Genomic DNA, 16,796 nt, shown 5'->3' with positions numbered 1-16,796 from the left:
CTCAGACCATGTCATGACAGTCACTGATCTGTTTATTTTTGCATCAAACCTGTACAAGAGGATACACCCAAACCAGATCATCCACCCCGACCCCAGTACAGCTGATAAAAACATTGAACAGAAAAACCCTGGTGGCGGTCTCCAGAAGTAAAGCTGCCAATTGATACAATTCAACCAAGTGGCTGATTTAAAAACTATTAATAAACATACTACACCCCCACCCCCCTCCCACAGGACAAAAAAAAAACAATACCTAAAAAAATAAGCATATGGGATCAAATTCACAACAAACTGTGTGTTTTTTTTTATTAAAACAAAACCTGTGAGGGTGGAGGAAGGTAGAGGGAGCACGCTAATGTTCAATAGGCAAGTCTGCCGAGCAGTGGTATAGCATTTAATACACTATGCTGCTAGGCCCGGCACAACACGCACACAACTTCTGTCCATTTGAATATGGGCATTAGGTCACCTTTCACAGACGACAGAAGTGACAAGACAGACAAACAGAGAGACAGACAGAAAGACATTCACATTCACACACACACACACTTCTTCATCTCAGTCCAAGTTTCTTCTTCTCCTTTTGTTTTTTCCGTACAACCTCCATGTTTCTGTCTTTCCACATGCTCTTGCGCAGCTTGATGGGTCTGCTGCCCACATACTTCCCTGCAAAGCAAAAGCAGAGAATAAATGGGGCGCTGTAGCTCAGTTAGCTGAGGGGCAGCATCGTATACGTTTTCTAATAGTGGCACTTCATTCCATTTTCCTCTGGCCAGAAGAACACACAGGAAAATGAACTGGTACTCTGTAATGTTCAAAACAAGAGAGACAGAGATGCACTGTGTCAACACATTTGGGGCCAGAGAAGGAAAGTCACACCGGGGCATCTCTGAGGAGGAAGATAAATTTGTGCTTTTATTTAGAGTAGTGCCAGACGTCTCAACCATAGCACATCTTCACCAGAGCCAGAATTCTTTAAATAAAAGCACTAATTTATGTTCCACACCTGAGATACTCCAGGGACAGCAGGCCTCAGCCATTTTTTTCTAAACACAGGCTTCAGTAGGTCGCTCTCCCTGACTGAACGCTTCAGGTTGAATCGTTTGCCTCGTTCATCGCCCCTGCCCTGTGCTTTCCAGGCAGGACTCAGCAGCGTTTTAGCTCTTTCAACGCCGGCGGTCTCGTCGCACAGTTAGTATGACCCCCTAGGAGCGTGGAGAATACCTTACTTTTCTCGGCAACACATTTTCTGCCTCATTACAGACTTACCAACTCTGAAATTGCATCCTACCTCAAGTTAAGAGGAACAGTTAGTGGGCTGGCACACCAGACTATAACAATGAAATAATCTGGCCCTGCCGGGGCTTAACGATAGGGCACACTGGTTACCACCCCGGCGACCCGGGCTCGATTCCGGCCCCGGCCATTTGCCGATCCTCCCCCTATCTCAGTCTCCCAATCACTTCCCATCACCGCTCATACTGTCCTATCCATTTGTTTGTTTGTTTACATTTATGGCCAATTATGCAGCTGGCCAGATCAAAATAAGGACAAAAATGCCCTTAAAAAATATACATGTAAAAAAAAAATGAAATAATCTATGGTCTTGGCTCGCAACAAGGTCAAAACTGTGGAAGCCACAGTTGGCGTTCAAACTGTGTTGCGTCACTGTGCTAAGTCCATCCCAATGACTTGATGCACAGAATAGAGTAAAATCATTGCCCAGCTACATATCTCTCCTATGGGGCAAAGTTAAACCAAACCACCTGTCAAAAAACATACTGCTAGGGTTGGTGTAGTTTCTATGCTAGTTTTGATTTGATTTTTGCTGTAATGAGGCCTCTGGACACTACACTAGCACCACTACACTGGTGTTGTTATAACACAGGTGTTCCTCACCGTTCATCTCCCTCATGGCACGCACGTAGTCGTTGGGGTCCTTGAAGCTGACGAAGCCGTAGCCCTTGGTCTTCCCCGTGCGCTTGTCACGCACCACCTTGGCCTTCAGGAAGGACGGGTAGCGGGCGAAGGCTCGAGCCAGGATGTCGTCGTTCACCTCGTTGCCAAGGTCACCGCAGAATATCCGGAAGTCATCTGCGGGGGGATGATGGTGGAGGGCACCAAACACACATGATGGAGAAATGGAGAGTGAGGAGGAGACCACATAGAATACATGACCTGACTGAGATTTACAAACAAAATATGTCATCCAAGGGTCTCTACAAAATCAGACATGGCAAAAAATAGTATTATAACAATTAAAGAGTATTCAAAAATAGTATTATAACAATTAAGATGCATCCGTGTTGTGGTATTGCGTTATAGGTGGAATACGGTTGTGTGACGAAAGTAAATCGGTTAATGTTAATTCGTTAAGCAATTTGAAGACAAATTATTGTATATTGTGAGCCGTGGGCATTGGTCAAGCAATTAGCAGTCAGTTTCAATTGTTACGCACATTACACATTTCAAACACAGACCTGTGTACAACATCGACACATACCAAGGATTTTGCTGAGTCAGAGCTACTGACATGTATTGTTTGATGAATGTTTTTTTTTATTTTTAAAATTGTTTCGTTTGATGAATGATGAGTATGTCATCTTTCAGTAGTTTTTTTTCCTGCATTTATGCTGCCCATTCACAAATGTCTTTTTCATGTAAACTCACCGCCACCAATCGAAGTATTTCAGTATGGCAATTTACACTTGTCATGAAAATGGAACATGAAACATGAAAAGGTTATTCATCTCCCTTATGAAGCATACATTTTGAAAATGGACCACCAAACGACCAAGATAATATTCTCTACCTTTAATGCACCTTATTCATACCCTAGAAATCTAAACGCCCCCAAGCGACTACAAATTGAATTTCCTCCCTATGCGCACCATAGAAAATAAAGATAAAAAAAATTGCCTGGGGTAATAAGTGATGCCACAGAAAAAAATGACCAGAAGTACAAATAAGCATCATGGCATCCAGTTGGTGTATCCAAAAAGTCTCCCTCACAGACTGGATGCCATGCACTATCCTGGTCTAAATGAGGATATTGATTTTACTTGTTTTTTTGTGATGCTTTATTTTCTATGGTGTCCGCAAATGTGTGTAGTGCGTAATGGGTCAATGAATGGCTGCTGTATTTTTTTCCTGATTCTTTATTTCTTAAAAATGTACTGTGGCTGCACTACACTATTTTTTCTGCAGTAAAAGTTGGGAAAGCTTCATTTAGAGAGCCCAATAGTGGGGATGCGAATGCACCACTGCATCCCCCTTTCCGGCACCTATGGTTGAAAACCTTAATTTTCTTTGGGATCAATACTTTTTTTTTCTTTACTCCATTGCGTAATTTGAAAGCCAAAGTACCCGAGTCCCACGCCAATAGACTCTGGTCTCTACTCCAGTCCACAATTTGAAAGCTTAAGTACCCGAGTCCTAGAGCATGACACGGGAGTGGATTTTCACTCCCGTCCCATCCCAGTCCCAGAAAAAAAAATCGCATCCCGCCCCATCCCGGACCGGAGTAAAAGAAACAAATCCCATCCCGTCCACTCCTGAAAAGAATGTTTCCCAATCCTGCCCACTCCCACTCAAAATCAATCCCATTCCCGTTTCGTCAAAAAAACTAGGCTTTTTTTAATTAAAAAAATAAGCGAGCATTCCCGCTCCCTTTCATTTGTATTCCCGCTCCCATTCATATTTATTCCCGCTCCTGCCCGCTCCCGTTCATCTTTAAAATTTTGACTCCCATCCCGCAGGAATCCCGCAGGACCCACGGGAATTCCCGAAAAATGTCATCCTCTACTGAGTCCCACTCCAATAGACTGGTCTCTACTCCACTGTGTAATTTGAAAGCCAAAGTACCTGAGTCCCACTCCAACAGGCTCTGGTCCTCCCAGGAGGTGCCAGCTGCTGTCCGAATACACTTCTTTGCCTTCTCCTGTTTGCCCTTCTTCTTCTCCTCTGTTGACACCTCTGCTGGCTACGCATGTACAGACGGGACAGGGGGAAATTAAGAGATTAAAAATGGTCAATTTCCACATGACAATTGAAACTGAAGACGTCTCTCAGGGACATAAATGACAACACATCCTTAAAGCTTCCCAACACGCAATTTCAATCTTCTGTGTTAGCCCGGTTACATAGATTTTTGACAAAGTACGCTTTGTGTATTTGTGTATGCTTGTGGAATATAGTTACATGGGGGTAGAGAAAGAGATATAGGGCATGACTGAAGGGGTACACATGACATGCTAAAGAAAAAGCCTTACAGTAGAGTAAACAAAAAAGATTGGGAAACACAGAGAGAGAGTTTATACCTCTGTGTGGACGGGCTCAGGCTCCGGCATGCTGGGCCCGATGACGCCGTCGTCTGTGGCGGCGGCCGCCTCCTGACTCTTCTTGACCTCCAGAAGTCCAGCGGCCACCGCAGCCGCCTGCTGCTCCGCTACTCTCGCAGCCAGCTCCTCCTGAGGTGGGGGGAGAGAGGAGGAAAGAAGAAGATGCAGAGAGTGAGAGAGCGAGAGAGAGAGCGAGAGCGATCACAGGTCATAGAAAAGAAGAATGGTGAATGATCAAATATGTAAATATGACAAGATAGACGAAGAAATACAGTAAAATAAATGTATGCGTGTATGTATGAGTATATGTGTGTGTGTGTGTGTGTGCGCGCGCACATGAGTGCGCCATTTCTCCTCACCATGCGTGCCTGCCGCTGGGCTCGCAGGTCTGGGCGTTTGGTTGCGGGGGGTGCGCTGTAGACCGTGGGGGCTGCCTGGAAGACACTGGGGGTGGGGGCCTTGGGGGGCGCCTGCATCACAGGTCTGGGCGGGGGCGGCTGAACCATGGGAGGCATTCCTCCATTCTGCAAGGAAATAGGAGGACAGTAGGTCTGTTTGGTTCTAACCCTTCTTTACATCTGCACTTGTGTTCTGTATATATCCTGTGCACTTTGTATCTGCTAGTGATGCTGGCTATGATTATGTCCTCGTTTGTGTCACTTTAGTTATAAAGCGTCTGCCAAATGCAGTGAAATGTAATGTAATAACATAAGCTCAGGTCTTTCTTCAGTCGGATGAAGCCAAAATGGTGTTGCTGCTGATGTTTTCATCAATTTTACCATACTGTGTACAAAGCGGATTCCAAAAAAGTTGGGACACTTTGTATTTTGTGTATAAAATCAAAATGCTTGCATTTTCAAAACATCTAATATGTTAATAAGGTAGAGCATTATGTACAGACAACATATTGGTTGTCAAAGTCGAGCAGAGTTATTGTTCTGTGGTAATTATGTGATCATTTAAAATTTGACCCATGCAACAAATCTCAAAAAAGTTGGGACAGGGCCACAACATGTTGTAATAGTTGGATAATTCTAAAAATTACACAAGGAAGAATATTTTGAAAGGAACTATATTGACTGCCAACATGAATGCCAAATAAGATATCATCACAGAGGGGCTGTGGCACTCAGAAGCGATGATATAGAGGGACTAATTACTTATCTATTACACAGAAAGATTGAATTATCAAAATTACAGGCATATAAGGCCTATTTCCGCAATATAGAGTTCTGTGTAATCATTGCGCGAGTTATGAGATCATGACATACTTGTGGTAAATAAGCAAACTATGACACTCCAACAATGACAGCTCTCGAAAAAATTACCATAAACACAACACTTGATTAATGCACATGATGCAGACATTAAACAGTGTTGCGTGCGGAAAAGCTCATTCTATGGACCTCGTAGACATGTGAAACTGTCCTCTGATTACAGAATGGAAAATATTTAATCCTTTTTGAAACTTATGGAGTCATGCACCCTCCAAGTTATATAGAAAATGAATACTTCAGCTTGATTTAGTGGTCAGTCTGAAAGACAGCATATATGATGGTAAGGGGGTGCAGAAGTGACTTGGTCAGGGTCCTCTCATTCATGTAGAGCATTAAAATGAATGTTGAATGATACATACAGACTTTAAACAGCAAACATAGCTACCAAGGCATTATATTTTGGAGCACCGCCTTTAGATATTGCCCCATAATGGTGGCAAATTTCAATCTCTACTATGTTCCAACAGTGTGGTTCCATCATAGGAGTAAACAGGTCACAAAATTGTTTTCTTGCAGTCAGGATATGCCACATATTAAGCATAACAAAAAGGTAAACAAGTTGAAGAACACACCTATCAGTTGAGCTGCTGAAATCATGTCTCGCATATCAAATTATCTATTTTTTGAATAAAATTATGCCATCAGTCAAAGTATTTAACTGTTCAGTCTCATCCCTTGTGTTGTGTTTAGTCTTTTCCAATATAAAAAACATTTTATTGGCCCTGTCCCAACTTTTTTGGGATTTGTTGCTAGGGTGACATTTTAAATGATCACATAATTACCTCAAAACAATAATTCTGCTCGACTTTAACAACTGATATGTTGTCTGTACATAATGCTCTACCTTATTAACATATTAGATGTTTTGAAAATGCCAGCATTTTGATTTTATTCACAAAATACAAAGTGTCCCAACTTTTTTGGAATCCGCTTTGTACATACACTTGACCTGTATGGCAGTTAAAAAGTTGTGCTGTTGGATATCATGGAAAATACACAATATGTGATTCATTTTGTGATTATACAACTTTTTCTTAATCTTTTGGGTCTTTTAAGCTTTGTCGCCACCATCTGGCACAATACAGTTAGCAACTGCATTCACAAGAGAAGAAACCCCCTTTTTTGGAATAGAGCATCACAACATTGTGCAACATAGGTTGCTGGAACCTCAAATGACTACCAGTACACAGGTGCAACACTGCGTCGGTCGTCTGCTGAACTTACATTTACACGTATGGGAGGCATGGCAGACATGGGCTCCATTTGAGGCACCATGGGCCCCAGGGAGTGCTGAGGCGGGCCGGACATGGGCGGAGCCAGCATCATGGGGGGCGGCGGAGGCGGCCTAGGCAGCGGCGGGGCCATCATACCCTGAGGAGGTGGGCCGCGCATCACCGCCATCCTGTGGCCTCCTGGGGGAAAACAAACACACATATTTGTGTCATCAATTGAAGAGAAAATAAAATCCGAAGTGCTCAGGGAATTGTTGAGAAAAAATCTTGAAGGTGCTCTTTGGTGTTGGGGAAAAAACAATATCTTATCAAAAAAGGAGTCCAAGGCACTCTTCTTGTGCAAACAATATTTAAAAGCCTTTCTTGAAACATGGCTATTAAGTTTAAAAACATGAGGGCAGAGACCCACGTGTAGCGGTGCTGAGCCTTCTTCACACATTTGTGTGTGTGCGCATACACATATCAAAGAATCGTCTAGTAGAGAAAGCTAATTCATACTACGCCCACCCAATGCAAAGGAGTCTGCTCAAGTATCGTCTACAAAAAGGGCGTTGTCCCCTCCTCCTCCTCCTCCTCCTCTTTTTGTGGTGTTTTGGGGGGCCTTGCACAAGATGTGCGCTACTGCCATCTACAGTGCCAAGGGAACTCCATTATTTCTCAACCTACTGTCTCCAAAGGTCTCCTAACCGAAGGTTTCATAAAGAGGCGCTCACCTGACATCACATGGATCCAGGAAATGCACAGGCTTGAAGTATCTCACTCTACTAGACGATTCTTTGCACATGGGTCATTTCACGTGAAATCAGACACTTTGGGACCCGACCGACCCGGATTTCAATCATACTTGGTGTGCCTTTTCAGTAGCAAGGTAGCACCCCAGAACTGCATTGGTTTGAATCTGACACTAATATTAAGGGAGAAACAGACTAGGAAAGGTTCACATGTGAGGGTAGGACACTATACATTCAGCCTTGAATATATCAGTCAGTGTTAGTCACAAAAAGATGCCTGTGGTGTTGTTTGAAAGCTCTTTTCTGGCTCTACATATTACACAATCACCTTGGAATACAACTACTCTCAGAATATGAATTATGATAAATTGAAAAATAAAAAATTGAATATCTAAAAAACTCATATTTTAAAATGGCCAGTTCCTTGTCCAAACGTAGCCGGCAATGTCATGAGCAGCACCTAAAATGCTGGTGTTCGGTTTGTTATTCATTTCAGAGAGAATTTGACTCACAAATATGGCATCATACAGACCACTTACTAATAATATGGTAATACCATAGTAGCATCACATGACAAAACAAAAACAAAACAAAAATGGTCAGTGTCCATGGTCCCAGGTTTCAGAAACTAAGGCAGATGTCAATTTATACACACCAAATGATGATATGTGAATGTTTGAACATTCCTTCTCTGTGTACCTGTGCCATCTTCCCTTTACCGTACTTTAAAGAGATAATCAATGGCTTCACTCTCATTTTGTACTCTACCAGTGCATTTGAAGCAGCAGCTGTGTCTTTTGTATAAGTACGTCCCGTTGCAGTTACAGGTTCCACTACCAGAAGCACATCCTGATGATCCATGACAAGTCTATCTGGTCTGAAGGGAAAAGTGAAGGATGGAGATGGCCCATGAGGATGCAGGAAGTTCAGTTTCACCTCTCCAGTGCTCGGCATACATTCCTCAGCACATGCTAGCCACCAGTTGCCATCATGTTACAGCTACAAACATACCCTTTGATGCTTGAAAATGTAACACATTCCTTTACTGAGCTCACTCTTTCAACTCTGCCTTCTCTGAATGCTGAAAATGGCCTAACTTCCACTGTGTCCATTGACAATGGGCAGAAGCTGTGTAGTTTTTGAGTACCTAGAATAGTTCTTGCAGATTCAAACCTTTTCAACAGGTTCTCAGCTTCATGATGGTACATCTCTGTTGTGGCAAACTGGCAATGGATGTTCTTGACATTATCCTTGACTGACTCCCTTGAACCAGGAACGTTTTTAAAACTATAGTTTTGTAATTCAAGATGCTATTCAATCATTTCACTGGAACAACCAGTGCAGGCCACAATCCATCCATTTGTATGCTAACTACCAAGATCAGTTTGAAAACTGGGAAAAAAAATCTGTTTCGTTGTTATTTCAGACTGCAACATTCATGATACAATTGCTGTACTCTGTTTCAGAAGCTCCTACTAATTCAGTTCCTCAGTGACACTTCATCAATGACAGAACGTCCAAAGAAGATCCTATATTTTTTCTGATGGCTGTGCTGTACAATATAAGAACCTTAAAAACACAACAAATTTGTGCCACCACGAGGCAGATTTTCACATAGGCCTACCTGCAGAGTGGCACTTTTTTGCCACATCACATGGCAAAGGTCCATGTGATGGCGTTGGAGGGACAGTTAAATGGCTTGCTGCACGAGCAAGTCTGCAATGTCCTATTGACAATTAACTTGTAACGCCATACCAACTGTTTGAATTTGTCAAGGATAATGTCAAGAACATCCATTGCCAGTTTGCCACAACAGAGATGTACCATCATGAAGCTGAGAACCTGTTGAAAGGGTTTGAATCTGCAAGAACTATTCCAGGTACTCAAAAACTACACAGCTTCTGCCCATTGTCAATGGACACAGTGGAAGTTAGGCCATTTTCAGCATTCAGAGAAGGCAGAGTTGAAAGAGTGAGCTCAGTAAAGGAATGTGTTACATTTTTAAGCATCAAAAGGGTATGTTGTAGCTGTACATGATGGCAACTGGTGGCTAGCATGTGCTGAGGAATGTATGCCGAGCACTGGAGAGGTGAAACTGAACTTCCTGCATCCTCATGGGCCATCTCCATCCTTCACATTTCCCTTCAGACCAGATAGACTTGTCATGGATCATCAGGATGTGCTTCTGGTAGTGGAACCTGTAACTGCAACGGGACGTACTTATACATTATCTATAAAAAGACACAGCTGCTGCTTCAATGCACTGGTAGAGTACAAAATGAGAGTGTAGCCATTGATTATCTCTTTAAAAAGTATGGTAAAGGGAAGATGGCACAGGTACACAGAGAAGGAATGTTCAAACATTCACATATCATCATTTGGTGTGAAAAATTGACATCTGCCTTAGTTTCTGAAACCTGGGGACCATGGACACTGACCATTTTTGTTTTGTTTTTGTTTTGTCATGTGATGTGCTACTATGGTATTACCATATTATTAGTAAGTGGTCTGTATGATGCCATATTTGTGAGTCAAATTCTCTCTGAAATGAATAACAAACCGAACACCAGCATTTTAGGTGCTGCTCATGACATTGCCGGCTACGTTTGGACAAGGAACTGGCCATTTTAAAATATGAGTTTTTTAGATATTCAATTTTTTATTTTTCAATTTATCATAATTCATATTCTGAGAGTAGTTGTATTCCAAGGTGATTGTGTAATATGTAGAGCCAGAAAAGAGCTTTCAAACAACACCACAGGCATCTTTTTGTGACTAACACTGACTGATATATTCAAGGCTGAATGTATAGTGTCCTACCCTCACATGTGAACCTTTCCTAGTCTGTTTCTCCCTTAATATTAGTGTCAGATTCAAACCAATGCAGTTCTGGGGTGCTACCTTGCTACTGAAAAGGCACACCAAGTATGATTGAAATCCGGGTCGGTCGGGTCCCAAAGTGTCTGATTTCACGTGAAATGACCCACATATCATCAGGAGGATCGCTCCCTGAAGCATTTTTCATCTGTGTGCATTCATTTAAGCCAGGGGTACCCAAACTATGAAGTACTAACTTCTTTTGCCAATCACTTGTAACGCTGTATTTTGTGCTAGAAATTATGGCTATAACAGGCAGTGGCCTAGTATAAATCCCACATGATTGATCCCGGCCCCTGATCACAGTCAGGAACGATAACGTGGTCCCCAGAGAAAAAGGTTTGGGGACCCCTGATTTAAGCTTTAAGCCACCAGAGGCCGTGGGTTTGTGCTCGATTTATAACGGGCAAGCAAAGTTGCACTGAATCGCTGACAATATTTCTTTAAAGGGGCTCCAGGTAGGATTAAAAGTTTAATTAATCACTATCCCGAGTCAGCCGATGGTTATGTGAATCATTAGTAAGTGAAGTGAATGATGAATCTCGTGACCACTTTCACAGTCCGCTGTCAGAAAACCCCAAATGCAACTTTTTTTGACAGAGCGGTCCGAACGAGTGTCGTGGGAAACACTTTTCATACAAGAAATCGCTTTACATATCGTATTCAGATTTGTATTAACTACAGGCATTCCGTGATGAAAAACATTCTCACAGCGAGTTTATTTGAAAAGCATTTTTTCCTTACGGTGTAGATTTTGAGACAGGCATGCCCCGGGCACCTCTCAAACGACGTCATCCTACCTTGTGCCCCTTTAAAAATTGCTGTAATAATTAATTCGCCTTGCGTTGTTCAGTTGAGGAAGCAGTTGGTTGCCGCAGCAACACCACTGGATGTGTGCGTGTTCATCGCACTGCCAGACAAAAACTTAACTACACAACTGCGAACAGGTGAGATGGGTAGATACAGTGAAACCTCTTCACACTGACACCTTAATCAGAAATGGTCCAGAGATGTACTCTTCTTGTAGACAGATTCTCATTGTCAACCTGATTAACAGCTATCAGCCAATCACAACCAAGAACCAGTTTGTACAGTGTTAGATACTGGCATACAACAGGTGTGTAGCATGGACAAAGAGCAATTTAGAGAATCTCACTACTATACTCCTGTCTCTAGCTTGGACACCCGGATGGAGACACATGTGCACACACAGACACACAAACACAGAGTTGGGGCTGTCAGTGTATTTGCTGGGTCACACACAAAATGGCTCTGACCGTCAGATTAGATAAGACTGTCCCTGTTCATGTCATTTGCTGGAAGGGTGAACTTGCCACATATTTGGGATATGACGTTATAGGCCAAAACGTAATAAATAAATGGAAGGCATCCTTACTTAAGTGATAATACATGAAGAAAGAGCACACTAGCATGCATCTGCAACCGCTCAGCACGCCGACTCTTACCTGGCCTTTGTAGGATGTGTGGAACAAACGCAGGCCGCATCATAGGTGGCGGTCTGACAGGAGGTACTGTGAAAGTCAACACACACACACACACACGCACACATCAGTAGAAGTCAATCTTCTCCATTACTGATTACGAGTGCTCCGACTGTGTATGTCGCTGTGTTACTGATAGATGTTACTGATAGATGTGTATGTGGGAGTAATGCTCTTACTGTGCGGGCCTGCATGAGCAGTGTGTTGCTGTGTTACCGCAAGACGTGTGTGTGGAGGTACTGATGTCAACACTGTAAAGAAGAGCGTGGGATATCAATGCACATGCATGGGGCACACAAAAGGATCAATAAACACTGACAAAAGACAGGAGGGTAACACTTAAGTTGACGCCGGCGTCAGACGTATGACATAATCATGTCATAACAGTGTCATAATGCAGTCATGCAAGTGTCATAACCATTATGTCCATTATGTCCATGTCATAAACATTTGATGACTTTGCCACTAAGTGACATTCGGTTATGGTGAAAGCCCTAACAATGTCAACTTTCCATGACCATAAAACGTTTATGACATTGAAATCATGTTTATGGCTCATTCATGACACGGTCATGACACTGTTATGACACTATTATGACACCGGCGTCAAGTAAAGTGTAACCGAAAGGAGTGTGCTTTTCATTCACAGTATGGGACATAGACAGGAGCACGTTGACAGGAAATAGACAGGAAATTATATGTAACTACAACAAAGGAGAAATATGGACGCGGGAGAAGACACCAGAGCAGTCCAGATGCGATTCTTTTTTCTTCTTTAAGTGCAGACCCTGAGAAAGACGGTCTAACCACCAAAATGCTCTCTCCAGTTTATATTTAACTACATTTCACTGCAGAAAAGAACAGCGGCCTGTTCAAGAGGATTGAAGTCTTTTGTTTCATTACAAAATGTATCATGTGTCGTGTCCTCATCCCTCTGTACACAGTGGCAGTGGTGCTGTAATCCTCTAGCCTAGAAATCTAGACGCCCCTAGCGACCGCAAATTGAATTTGCTCCCGGGGGCAGTCTAGCGGACCCCGGTCGTTTTGCGAGGCTGAAAGTTATCCAATGACAGGGACAATCAAATCGCGAGGGGGGCCGGGCTACTTAGTAAACAGGAAACTTTCTAAGAAGAAGCATGGTGTCCGTCCGTGCTACGTACAGCACGAAAGTGTTCACTTAATTTAAAAAGCCTGGATGATAATACATTTCGTGTCTGACATGGATTGATGTAAAAATACACCATGAACTTATCGGACACAAATAGATCACAACACATTACCATTTGATCATTCGATGTTCTAAACTAGCTCGGTAAGCTAAGTTGAGCATTTTACAGAACCAGACAGTCACACGCTCAGACCACTACTGTAGGTGTAGAATGAAATTGCTGCCCCAATTTCTAATAAGACACATGCCATTAAAAACGAGACATTTGGGAGCTTTGAAAGTCTTTTAGTAGCTTACTAAATAGATGGGAATTACATAGTCTACCAAGCTAGTGGCTAGCTGTCGTCAATAACAGCCTTGTATTATATGCCTTCCCCAAATTCTAGTAAGATCCATGTCATTAAAAACGAGACCTTTGGGAGCTTTGAAAGTCTGTAAGTCGCTTAGTAAATAGATGGGAATGACACCTAGTCTACCGAGCTAGCGGCTAGCCAATCTGTCGTCAATTACACAGAGCAGGTATCCAGTGTATTAGTTATGGGTATACAGCTAGCTAGCTAACACCGAACATGCCATGTTGACAACAATCATAAAGATAACCATTTAACAAGCCCCAAATGGCTCAACATTTCGCTGGTTGATCAAGGAGGGCCATGTGGTTGAAAACGAGGCATTTTTGAACTGTATAAGTGAAAAGACGATTTATTAGGACACTTGTTTGTGGCTGTGGTCATCACACGCATGCACTGCTACGACGGCTCGAAGTTGCCGCTCCACCTACAAAGGGGCCCTCGCTGGCTAGCTAACCTGTCGCCAATAACACAGAGCTAGGTATCCAGCCTTGTATTATATGCCTGCCCCAAATTCTAATAAGATCCATGTCATTAAAAACGAGACATTTGGGAGCTTTGAAAGTCTGTAAGTCGCTTACTAAATAGATGGGAATGACACCTAGTCTACCGAGCTAGCGGCTAGCCAATCTGTCGTCAATTACAGAGCTAGGTATCCAGCTGTGTATTAGTTATGGGTATACAGCTAGCTAGGTAACACCGAACATGCCATGTTGACAACAATCATAAATATAACCATTTAACAAGCCCCAAATTGCTCAACATTTCGCTGGTTGATCAAGGAGGGCTGTGTGGTTGAAAACGAGGCATTTTTGAACTATGTAAGTGAAAACACGATTTATTAGGAAACTTGTTTGTGGCTGTGGTGATCACACGCATTCACTGCTACGACGGCTCGGAGTTGCCGCTTCACAAGACAGCTGTGACGTTACACAGAAGTGTGTGGGGATTGGTTGTTTGCCATCCAATTGCGTGGCGTTGAGTGCTGAAGCAACCGTTTATCCCGCCCACACTGCCGCCCAGCCCTCCTAGACCCTGGTACAGCTTTTTGCTGTACGGCGTCTAGATTTCTAGGCTAGTAATCCTCAATCCTCAGAGAAACACCACGATGTGAAATATATCCTAATTCTCAGGTTTCACACGAGGGAAAATGAATTAAATGTGCGTCGTGCACACGACGACATCATGATGCAATTGAGAGAGCATTCAGAATACAAATTCACATCATGTCATTCCCTCTTTAAGATCATATACAGAGGTGAAGTCGCGAGATGCATTGGCCTAAAAAGAAAACAAAAGAAGTCCCATCTAACCTGGGCCAACGAAAGCAGGTGGCGGTCCGACTAGAGTGGCTGCCCGTGCGTCCAAGGTCTGCTGCACCTGCACACCATGACAAAAGAGAAAGATGGTTCACTTCTATTTATTATTACCATTATCATATTTGTGTTTGAGGCAGCCTCCATCATAAGGCCATGACTGCCCGTCAACACACGACCATCATCATTATTGAAAAGGCTATAAGCTGGGCAGTGAAAACACATAGAAGTAGAAATCACATTCACAACACTAAGTCTTTATGTTTTCCAGGGACCTAGTCAATGTGGTTGGTATCTCTTGACGAGGTGGCCACCTTAACTACAAGTATATAGTGCGATAAATGGACCAGTGCTCTCCCTCATCCTCCAACCAGTGCTCTCCCCCATCCTCCTCCATGACTGAGGTACCCTGAGCATGGTACCGTCCCGCCGCACTGCTCCCCAGGGGCGCCATTGAGGGCTGCCCCCTTGCACGGGTGAAGCATAAATGCAATTTCGTTGTGTGCAGTGTTCACTTGTGTGCTGTGGAGTGCTGTGTCACAATGACAATGGGAGTTGGAGTTTCCCAACGGGCTTTCAAACGCATTGGAATTAGTGATTACTCGGTTGAGGCACCACTCAGCGCTATTGTCAACCACAGAAAAGGGAATTATTTGTAGTACCTACCCGTTGATATGTGTTGGTGCCAATGATGGGTCGGACCATTGGCATTCCAGGGACAGCCAGGGCCACAGGCAAAGCCTCGACCATTGTGGGGCCCCCGGCAGTGACTGCTACTTGCCCTCCTAACACTTCTTGTTCAAACCTTTTATGACAGCACAAAATTGATGAAGATTATTAAGTTGCACCGATTAACCTTTGCACATCACCAAAACCCACGTATCTCAGTTAAGCTATTTGACTGGGTGATGGCACGAGGAATCCTAAACATTGCCATAGTTAACATTTTGTCTTACTGTCAAGATGAGTCTCGAAATAGTACACCAACGTTGCCATAAACGTGTGTATCAGACGTAAGTAAGGCATGTAGCAAGACATATTTGGCGTGATTCACACGTTTCAAATCGACAGACCAACATGCCAATCATAGTCTGAACTGCGTATTAAGCCAAATAAAATGTTACTTACAATGCCATCTCCGCCTCCATCTCCTTCAGGCGCTCTTCCCCCGACTTTAGCGCCATTGTGCAGAATGGTGACGCTCTATAATACAGCGAAGCAAATATATACAGTGCCTTAGTACAAGTTTAAAATATTGTTGTTTGATTTACTTTACACCCAAGCAAAGCGAGGAACAGAAAGCTACATAACATATTTAACGCTAATTGTTAGCAGAAACAGCATACACGCTACTAGAGATAAACATGAAATATCTAGGAGGTTCTATGCCCTTGGCAATAAACAATTCTTACCAGATATACCGAATAGGATAACGATACAGCTATACGATACAATATACAACAAAACGTATGTAGATTGTATTTAATCAAGAAATAACTCCTAAACTAAACTTCCGACTGAAACCATCGCCCGTTGCTAGAGTCGCTTTCTAATGACGTCACACACGAGACATTTTCTTTCTTTATACCCTGTAGGTGCCCAACGCGTTCCGCCTGCCTGATCCGTTCCCTTATGACTTTCACGTTTTAAATGTTTATTTTGCAGCCGCCAGAACATTAACACAAAAAGATATGTTATATATTTATATTTTATCTTTACTTTATATCGTTGTTTTACATAAAACGCGTTTGTCGCTGTAAATAATAGAATATTGTGCTCTGAATAGTCAGTTGGTTAGCTGACCAGTGGGTGACCTTATTAGCGTTTCTGTAACGGTTATATATTATTATAAAACATACAGTTTAAAACGCAAACTTCCTCCTGCAAAATAAACACTTAAAACGAGAAAGTTAAAAATTAACGGAACAAATCGGGCAATTTCTCTTCCGTATACGTCATACTGCGCATGTGCAGTGTGCAAAGGGAACGGATCAGGCAGGCAG

At 42.8% G+C, this 16,796-nt stretch overlaps 1 protein-coding gene across 1 annotated transcript; it reads right to left on the bottom strand.

Annotated features, from left to right (window-relative positions):
• Positions 1-14: 14 nt before the first annotated feature.
• Positions 15-16,334, bottom strand: rbm42 (RNA binding motif protein 42). Its single transcript, XM_063199467.1, has 12 exons — positions 16,206-16,334; positions 15,922-15,996; positions 15,460-15,598; positions 14,791-14,857; positions 12,139-12,210; positions 11,924-11,989; positions 6,842-7,029; positions 4,700-4,864; positions 4,320-4,469; positions 3,865-3,982; positions 1,900-2,094; positions 15-666 (listed from the first exon to the last, which is right to left on the bottom strand). Exons 2-12 carry the CDS (start codon positions 15,975-15,977, stop codon positions 554-556), a joined length of 1,329 nt encoding a protein of 442 aa, XP_063055537.1. The 5' UTR covers positions 15,978-15,996; positions 16,206-16,334; the 3' UTR covers positions 15-553.
• Positions 16,335-16,796: the final 462 nt, after the last annotated feature.

This window comes from Engraulis encrasicolus, chromosome 5, assembly GCF_034702125.1.
Source record: "Engraulis encrasicolus isolate BLACKSEA-1 chromosome 5, IST_EnEncr_1.0, whole genome shotgun sequence".
Lineage (NCBI taxonomy): Eukaryota > Metazoa > Chordata > Actinopteri > Clupeiformes > Engraulidae > Engraulis > Engraulis encrasicolus.
This window is presented reverse-complemented; position numbering and strand designations above follow the sequence as displayed.

Excerpts from the sequence above, each read along its gene's own strand:
- rbm42 (XM_063199467.1), bottom strand. The coding sequence starts at position 15,977 with ATGGCGCTAAAGTCGGGGGAAGAGCGCCTGAAGGAGATGGAGGCGGAG. Across the intron at positions 15,599-15,921 it reads ATGGAGGCGGAGATGGCATT|GTTTGAACAAGAAGTGTTAG; the intron begins GTAAGTAACATT and ends CTGTCATAAAAG. Across the intron at positions 7,030-11,923 it reads ACACATCCTACAAAGGCCAG|GAGGCCACAGGATGGCGGTG; the intron begins GTAAGAGTCGGC and ends GTTTTCCCCCAG.